Raw genomic sequence first — 10000 nt, 5'->3', positions numbered from 1 at the left:
TGAGATTGAATGTGCGTATTGTGCTCTCAGGTGATGCACTGACTGACTGACTGACTGAGTGACCGGCCGGCCGGGCGGCTGGCATCTGCCTTGCTCTTCAGCTGAAGTAATGGAGGCCGATGGTGCAGTCAGAGGCAGATAATAAAGAGGGTTGAGAGAAAAAGAGAGAGCGAGAGAGAGAGAGAGAGAGAGAGAGAGAGAGAGAAAGGTGGAAAGAGAGAGAGAGAGAGAGAGGTGGAAAGAGAGAGAGAGATAGGTGGAAAGAGAGAGAGAAAGAGAGAGAGGGGTGAATGAGGGAAAGAGGGGGAAGGGGTCAGGGTCTGGATGCTGTGTCACCCCCCCTCTCTATGCAAATGGTGGCGGGACCTACGGAGTCAGATAGATGGAGAGCAGGGGGTGGCGAAGGGGGTTAGAGTGGGTTTGAAATGGTAGAGGTGTGTGTGTGTGTGTGTACGCCGCTGAAAACACACACACACACACACACACATACACATACACGTACACACACAGTATTTTTGGAAGATCACACACAGATAGCCGTATACAGGTAAGATTGCTGGGTTGGTCTGAAAGGGAAGATAAATATGCAGAGAGAGGGTCAGTGATGGGCACTGGACCCCCCCGCTGGCCTCCCGCGACCACAGGAGTGCAGCAACTCAATTAGACCACCACCGGATTACCATAATAGAATTCACCCCCCGCCCCGCCACACACACACACACACACACACACACACACACACACACACACACACACACACACACACACACACACACACACACACACACACACACACACCCCTCTGCCCGCCACCCTCCAACTCCATCTACCCCCCTGCACCACCTGCCAGAAGTCTCCCCCCCTTCCACGCACACATTACTACACACACACACACACACACACACACACACACACACACACACACACACACACACACACACACACCTCTCTATGCCCACCGCCCTCAGTCTCCGTCTACCCCCCTGCACCACCTGCCAGAAGTCACCCCCCCCCCACACACACACACACACACACACACACACACACTCTCCCTCCCTTCCCCCTCTCTTCCCATGGAGTGCTGAGGCCCAGATTGCACTTCTCTCCGTTTTTTCACCCGGTCTGACCCCGACTTCATCCGGGAGACTTGTTCTAAAAAGTGGCAGCAGGGGTGGGGTGCGATCCGCTCACTGTCATCAGCGTGGGGATGACAGCCTGGGAGAAAAGAGTATCCCAGACTCCGGTCAGGGGAACAAGATACAAAGTACATTTTCACAGAATTAATTCAACACATAGTGGAACCAGCCACATTTGTCTTGAAGTGTTAAATTTGACGATTGTGTTGAATTGACACTCATTCGACCTGGAGTTGAATTTTGGAAATTTTAGTGAGTCCATAATATGGCCCTGCTGTTTGAGTGTTGCATTAACACTGCAACATGTCCTAACTGTCTGGCTGTCTGACTGCCTACCTGCTTACGCTGAAATGGCAATAAATGCAAACAATCAATCAATCAATCTACCTGCTTACCTGTCTGCCTGACTTGCTTCTTTACTTTCCTACCTGTCTAGCTGTCTGCCTGCCTGCCTCCTGTCTGCCTGCCTGCCTTTTACTTTCCTACCTGTCTAACTGTCTGCCTGCCTGCCTTTTACTTTCCTACCTGTCTAACTGTCTGCCTGCTTGCCTCCTGTCTGCCTGACTTGCTTCTTTACTTTCCTACCTGTCTAGCTGTCTGCCTGCCTGCCTCTTGCCTTACCTTCCTTCCTACCTGCCTGCCTGTCTAACCATCTGCCTACCTGTCTGTCTGCCTGCTTTGATGCCACCGCCTGAAGAGGCAACAGCAGTAGGCTGCAGTCCACTGTTTATGGCCACTGGCCTGGAAAACATTCCAGCACAGTTTTAAGTTGAAATCCTGGCTACTTACTCTGACGTGGTTCAGCGACCAGCCACGACAGAAACCTTCGAGGTGTGCGGGCTCTTGCAAAACTTTGTCTCTAACTCGACCTCAACATGGAAGTTTGGCCTCTTGTGGTTTTGCCAACATTACACCGTACGTGTGCGCCTGTGTACCTTGTATCAGGTGTTCTCCCGTACGCAACATTGACCTAAAATACGCATTTGTGCACGATATGTGCTCACGCACGTGTATACTACAGCAAGTGTGCCCCGGGCCTACCAGAAATAGTGCTTTGTGCGCCTCCTTTCCTCCTCCGCTCCTCCTCTCCGTCTGCATTGTTGGAGAGAGGAGCAGCTCTTGTGTCCTCCACAGTAATTGCAGTAGTGCAGTGGTTCTCAATCTTTTTCCATCATTCCTCCCTTCAGAGGGTCTGAATGCCTCCGAACAGCAGTAGGCCTACTCGTGCAAACTGATTTTGCGATCGCTGTGCAGAATCAAAGGAAAGGTGACTGGTGGAGATTAAACAAAGAGGGACTGCAGTCGAATGCAGATGTGTGTTCATTTCCTATGCTATTCAAATTCATGACAATTAATAATATAATGTTGGTGAGGGCTTTAAACGTATTGACTTATTGATGAGACAGGAAATAATTTCCTTGGGGGAAAAAAACAAAACAAAATCAGATGTCACACGCCCCCTCCTGAGATGTCTCCGCGCCCCCCCAGGGGGGCTTAAGCCCCACTTTGCCCCCCTCTTCTTATTCTACACCTGCTCCTGCTCCTGCTCTTGTACTCGTACCAGGGTTCCCACGGGTCATGGAATTTCTGGAATATCATGGAATTTCATAAAAGTTTTTTCCAGTCATGGAAAGTCATGGAATTTTACCATTTTGCATGCACAGTCATGGAATATCATGGAATTTTCTTAACAGTTGTGTAAAAGAAAAAACTTTTTTGTTTGGTGTATAACATTGTTTCTTACTGGTTATACTACAACGCTTCGTCAGAGACAGTTTAGTTTTGCGCTGTAATGTGCAACATTTTAGAATGCAATGAGCCCACTGAAGTCTGGCGGTGGCTCGGTGTCGGCTCTAGGGGTGAAGATAATCTTCAGTTTTCACACTTTAAAATTATTTTTAACATTTCTTTTTACCGAAATGGTCATGGAAATTCAGTTTTTTGGGTCTGGAAAGTCATGGAAAATCATGGAATTTTCTATCTGAATTAGAGTGGGAACCCTGTCGTACACATAGTTGTTAGACAGACAGAAGGTGAGTCATCCTCCTCCAAAGCAGCAGTGGATTCTTGGCCTTGGCCGTGACTCAAACAGCTGAGGCACAGTACCCTTACACTGGGGAACGGGCGTTCAATAGTGGGCCATGGTCATTTACCGATTCTTCAGCCTGATCTCCAAAAATTCTGTGCCCCTGGACACGGATGTTAAGGACACGAAATCCGTGTCCAGGAGCACGGATTTTGCCAAAATTCCGTGCTCCTAGACACGGAATTGTTTTCCGTGCTCCTGGACACGGAATTGTTTTCCGTGATGGGCACACAGAAGTGCTTTCTATAGGCTATTACCACAGCACTGTGTTAACTCTATCATTAGAAAATACATACCAAATGCTAATCCTAAACAAAATAATGCTATAGCAATTTAAAGTTGTGCCCTGACCAAAACATTCCCTAACCTTAACCTGTCATTAAAGACATATTTTTGAGAAATACCTTTTCCAGTTGGTTGCTAAGCTATCAAACTCATATAATGAATGAAATAAAACTAGCTGTGCCCAGACCAAAACAATCCCTAACCCTAACCTGTCAGTAAGAAATGTTTTTTTTTGAGAAAAAATATTTGAAATTAGAAAAATCCTGAGAAAACACAAGACTGTGGAAATAGCCTATAGAAAGCACTTCAAACAATTCCGTGTCCAGGAGCACGGAAAACAATTCTGTGTCCAGGAGCACGGAATTTTGGCAAAATCCGTGCTCCTGGACACGGATTTTGTGTCCTTAACATCCGTGTCCAGGAGCACGGAATTTTTGGAGATCATGTTGGATTCTTCCCAGTCAGTCTCTCGGGGAGGGATCGGTGAATGACCTTGGATCACGATTGAACTCGACTCCCCAGCATAAGAGTACCGTGCCTCTCTCTGATGCTTTGGGGAGGATGACTTCCACTTCCGACTCTCAAGATTCAAGATTCTTTTTATTCGTCTCGGGGGAAATTTGCCTGTGACATGCAGTACATAGCTGCCGGTGGCATAACGTACAATACATGACGCGCACACACAAAAATACATACCGACATAAAGTGCCATCATAGAGATGCGTAGAGTGCATACTTTAAGTGCATACTTTAAGTGCATACTTAAAATGCATACCTAGTACGGCCTCCTACAACTATACATGGCATTACAAGGATGGTAGTTGTTAACGACCTGAGTTCAATAGTGGGCCGAGGTCATTTACCGATCCCCTTTACCCGTCACTCTCTCGGGGAAGGATCGTAGAATGACCTTGGGCCTTGAACTCGGCTTCCCAGCATAAGAGTACCGTGCCTCTCTCTGCTGCTTTGGAGGAGGATGACTTCCACGTCTCGCTCTCAACGTCTTGGACATGCAGTACATAGCTGCCACATAACACAGAATTAGAGGTGCACCGAAATGAAATTTTGTGGCCGAAACCGAAACCGAAAAATAATGAATCACTTGGCCGAATACCGAAACCGAATATTACAGTTCAGTCAAAAGTGATCAAAAGTTGAGTTTTTCACTATTTTTGAATATTGCTGAAATCTATGGTTTACAATAAATGTTTTGACATGTTTTTGAAAGAAAATAAATGTGTATATGATGTCTTCAAATGTTAGAACTGAACTGAGTAGAACTGAAATAAGTTTAATTAATGGCCATTTCCAATTCAGTTTCTATTCGCCCTCTGATTCGGCCGCTCAATTGGCTTTCGACCGAAAAGCGAAAGTGTCTTTTTTTGTGTTTTTGGACAAATATTTTCTGCGGCCTAATTTTCGGTGCACCTCTACACAGAATACATGATCCATACAGACAGGAAGTGCCATTATAGAGATGCATACCTGCTGTGGCCTCCTACAAACATACATTGTATTACAATGGTGGTAGTAGTTAACGACCTGAGTTCAATAGGTTCACAGACACTGGAATAAAAGAGAACGTATACCTATTCAAAAACCTTTTCATGTTTTTAATACCCCTGTTCTACCTCTCCTGCTCCTGCTCTCGTCTGCGTTGTTAGAGGGAGCAGCTCTTCTTTTCCTTAGTAACAGCAATATTGGGTCGTTCTCCTCTCCTCCTCTCCTTCAATGCTCTCCTGATCCTGCCTGCATTGTTAGAGAGGGATCTCTCGCATCTCTTGCCTATCTCCATCACTGTAACAGCAGTAGTGGTTGCTCCGCTCCTCTTTGGCTCCTCCACCTCTACCATTCCCATCTGGGGTGAGTTTCTCAAAAGAGAAGTTGTTAGCCTGTTAGCAACTTCGGTAGTTGCCAATGGGAAAATGCATTGAAAACAACAAAGTAGCTAATGTAGTAAGCAACTTTGGTTTTGAGAAATTCCCATCTGCATTGTTGGAGAGGGGAGCATCTCGAGCTCCTCTCTCCTCAATAACAGCGGTAGCGGCACCTCCTCCCCCTGCTCCCTGCTGTGTACACTCCCGTCTACATTGTTGGAGAGAGGAGCATCTCTTGTCTTGTTCTCCAGCACCTCACCTGTCTGGAGCGGCGGGAGCAGCTGTCAGGAAGCAGCCAGTAGCCCAGCTTGCTGTCAGGGCGCTGCTCATCAGACACAGTCCCCGAGTCCCGGCCATGTTGGGAAGCCCTGCACCCTCCCCTGGCTGCTGGCTGCTGGCTGCTGGCTGCTGGCTCTGGCCCTGGCTCGCCCCCTCCCGACGTGCCTCATCGCCCGTGAAACACCAGTTGAAAGGCCTCACCTAAGCTGTGCTCTGCACTCAGCTCAGCTCAAAAACCAGCTGTCTGTCCAAGTCCGTCCATCACCGCCCACCAACACGGCTGCTGGCTCTGGCTGTGGCTCGCCCCCAACCGACTGACGCGCCTCATCGGCCGTCTAAAGCTTTGTGTACACCAAGAGCAACCCACGCTACCTGAGCAAAGGAAGTCATTCTTTCTCTGTGGAGGGAAAGCGGATAAGCAAATTTGCCGGGAGCGATGCTACCATAGCGAATTTCGGCGATTAAAGCCAAGTTAATATTATGGTAATGAGCTATGACGTGGTTTCGGCGGAAGCCAATTGGAATGTTCATATCTCCTAATGTCCTATGTTGACAAGCCTGAGCCGTTATGTCCTTAGCTAAATCAAACATGTCAATGTCACGTCCAGAGCGAATTCATGGCCAGACTTCTTCAGTGACCTTGGCTTCTCGGGTAGCGCAGGTCGTTTCTGGTATACAGCTGAAAGGCCTCGCCTATGCTCCGCTTGGCTCTACTCTGCTCTCCAACTTGCTCGGCTCAAAACCAACTAGCTGTCCAAGTCAGTTCATCAGGTTTCTTTTCCATTAATCCCCCTGTAGATACTGCTCAATTACCGGTAATGGTGGCCGTTTTGATTTTGTTTCCTCTGCACAAAGTCACGCTAGTGGATAAATGTCTTCATTTAGGACACTTCTTCTCTCTGAATGACTCAATCCATTTAGTGGTGGAGCCCTTTCACAAAGAAGCCGTTTCTTGTGACTGTTATTAATACACATCCGTTATTTTTCACTTTCGCAGCCAAATGTTCATCAACATTTCATGCCAAGATGAGGACATTATCAGTTTTCTCTCGTGCCATATTGCCTTTTAAGGCTCCAGTATATTCATATTTTATGCTATGCTGTGCATTTAACAGTGTAACAGTAATTGGATGACAAGTGCCAGTCTTCTAGTCAAGTTAGCTAACCAGGTCAGAAAATTGAACCATGAGAGCTCGGCATAGAGTTGTGCCCTCAATATCGCAACGTGCAAAATATCTATTTACTGACATCATTTGGATGTAGAATCTGCTTTATTGGCAAAATGCAATTACATGTACAACGAATTTGAAATGTTACCACCTCTACACACATGCAAATACAGTGTTTCCCACAGAAATTTTGGAAAGTATGGGGGCAGCCGGCATTTTTTTGTTGGGCATTTCCGGGGGGTCTTCTTTTGGGGGGTGTGGAAATTCACGCGGCGTAAATGCAATACGGCAATACAATGAGTAAAGTATGACATTGGCGCATGGAGAAACTAGAGGCCTACATTTCAGTAATTTATGTTTTGAGAAATACGCAAGATTTTACCCATGACATGTATAGTAGTACATTGTCATTAATATAAAAAAATCAGTAGGGCCTACAGTGAATCATTTCTGTTTGCAACACACTTTTCATTCGTCCCTCATGCAGGGGTCTATGCAATGAAACAAAACAAAAACAAAAGAGGAGCACAGATAAGTGCTCAAGTTGAAATTGTTAACGCACAGACTAAAAGGGTCTAAGAGAGTAGGCTATGCCTTTTCCCCCACACACGCCTGCGTACACATTCTACATGAGGGGTGCTGGTCACAGGGCCTGTTTTTCAAAATTCCTCCCAGTAAAAGGGTTGAACAACATACTACACATTTATGTCTATATTCAAAGTCATTACACATTCATTTCTTTATGCAGCCCGATGTCTCCTCTGCTGTGTCAATGAAGGCCTTTCGCCTAACTCGTTATCATACAACTGTAAAACAAAGCCTGGGAAGTGTCAGTAAACTCATCCCAACTGTCCCTTTACTTCCCTGAGGGTTTTTTATTGCTCCCAAACCCAAGTTAACTACAACAACTTTACTAGACTTTTGATCCCTCTGTCTTTCATGCACTCATGTTTTTCTCCATAGGATGTATTTACACGAGGAAAATGTGAAGGAAACCGTTTTTCAAATCGTTTTTAGAAAAACGGAAATCGTTTAAAATATATATATATATTTTTTTTACATTTTAATGTAAAACTATGGCGGTGCGCCATAGTTTCCTCAATGTATGGGAAACACTGCAATAAAGTATATAGCATCAAGCTGTAAACATAGTACAATATACTATGTTGTACTATACTGCACTATGTAGTGTGTAGCGTAGCATGACCCATGTCTGGGCAGGCCTTGGCTGGAATCTACTGGTATATGGTTTGGGAACCAATGCTCTGTTGTGCTCTATACAATACAATACTGTGAATGCAGGGGGTCACTTTCTCAGACATGGCACGGTAAGCATAAAACTAGCCTGTCTGGTTGCCTCCTTCATCTCTCATCTCTCCCCTCTCCCTCTATCTATCTCCGTTCTGCTCTCTCATCTCTCATCTCTCTCTGTCTCTCTCTCTCATCTCTCTCTCTCTCTCTCTCTCTCTCTCTCTCTCTCTCTCTCTCTCTCTCTCTCTCTCATATCTCTCTCTCTCTCATATCTCTCTCTCTCTCTCTCTCTCATATCTCTCTCTCTCTCTCTCTCTCATATCTCTCTCTCTCTCTCTCATATCTCTCTCTCTCTCTCTCTCTCTCTCTCTCTCTCTCTCTCTCTCTCTCTCTCTCTCTCTCTCTCTCTCCCCTCCTGCAGGCTACGGGCTACCGGATGAGGTGGTGATCGAGAAGGGGGGTAAAGGAGATGCGTTCGTGGAGAGCACGGGGGCCAGCGTCAAGATCTCCAATCTGAAATTCATAGAGCATGACGCCATCGAAGGCATCCTGTGTGAGTGCTCCCAGCCTGGCCTGTCCACACACACACTGACTCTCCCCTGAACCTGAAATACACACACACACACACACACTCATACACAGGCCCACACTCACAAACACACTTATCTGCACAAAAACACACGCACACATTCGCAAACACGCTTAAACGCACACACCCAAACACACAGACGTGAGAACACACACACTCACACACACACACACACACACTCACACTCACACACACACACACACACACATTGCAGGACTCAGCCGATGAAGGGGATTCAATAATTCATCCGCTCACCGCTGGCGCTTCTAAACGCACTGCAGTGGTCATACATCAGTGCCCGGGCAAGGGGGAGGTGTGTGTGTGTGTGTGTGTGTGTGTGTGTGACTGGCTAGAGTAGTAGTGCTTTCAATGTGGCCTGTCTTTAACAAAGAACAGCATGACCTCAGAGAGACAGACAGACAGACAGACAGACAGACAGACAGACAGACAGACAAAAATGGTAGGGGTATGACAGAAAAGAACAGTGTTAGACGTGATGGACGGACAAAGGTGGGAGGGAGAGGAGGTGGTGAAAGAATAGTTGTAGGAGAATTAGAAAAAAAGAGTGGTGTGTGTGAGAGAGAGAAAGAGCAAGAGAGTGAGGTGGTGAAAGACTGGGTGGTGAGAGGGTAAAAAAGTGAGGGAGAGGGGGATGTTATCGCCTCCTTGAGGAATGGGGTGAAACTGGGGAAGGTAGAGAAAGATGGAGGAGAGGACAGATGAAAGGAGGTGTGCGCGTGTGTGCATGCGTGTGTGTGTGTGTGTGTGTGTGTGTGCACGCATGCGTGCGTGCCGGTGGCGTGTGTCGTGGGCTAGAGTAAAGTGCGGACGAGCTGAGACAGCTAAAAGCAGGTATGATGCATAGTTTAAGAGTCACACCAGACGTCCTGCCTTTCCCCCCTGGTCCTTACCTTACCTAACGTTTGCGCTCTGATGCCCCCCACTCCCCTCCTCGTCAGGTGTGCGACAGGGCAAGCTGGAGATGGAGAACTGTGTGATGCAGTGCGAGACCACTGGCGTGATCGTGAGGACGTCTGCTGAGCTCCTCATGAACATGTGTGACCTCTACGGAGCAAAGGCAAGAACACTTTTGTGTGTGGTTGTGTGTGTGTGGTTGTGTGGCTGTGCGTGTGTGGTTGTGTGTGTGTGCTGTGCGTGTGTGGTTGTGTGGCTGTGCGTGTGTGGTTGTGTGTGTGTGCGTGTGTGGTTGTTGTTGTTGTGTGTGTGTGGTTGTTGTTGTTGTGTGTGTGTGGTTGTTGTTGTTGTTGTTGTTGTTGTGTGTGTGTGTGTGTGTGTGTGGCTGTGCGTGTGTGGCTGTGCGTGTGTGG

The 10000-nt window shown here is 47.0% G+C and overlaps 1 protein-coding gene across 1 annotated transcript in view; it reads left to right on the top strand.

Annotated features, from left to right (window-relative positions):
- Window positions 1-10000, top strand: part of shcbp1 (SHC SH2-domain binding protein 1) — a 40215-nt gene that overhangs the window by 20172 nt on the left and 10043 nt on the right. Inside the window, exons 9-10 of the mRNA XM_063188326.1 lie at window positions 8505-8636; window positions 9632-9750. Of these exons, the coding sequence (XP_063044396.1) occupies window positions 8505-8636; window positions 9632-9750 (251 nt within the window). The remainder of the gene's footprint in view (window positions 1-8504; window positions 8637-9631; window positions 9751-10000) is intronic.

Source organism: Engraulis encrasicolus, chromosome 22 (assembly GCF_034702125.1).
Source record: "Engraulis encrasicolus isolate BLACKSEA-1 chromosome 22, IST_EnEncr_1.0, whole genome shotgun sequence".
NCBI classification, from domain to species: Eukaryota; Metazoa; Chordata; class Actinopteri; order Clupeiformes; family Engraulidae; genus Engraulis; species Engraulis encrasicolus.
This window is presented reverse-complemented; position numbering and strand designations above follow the sequence as displayed.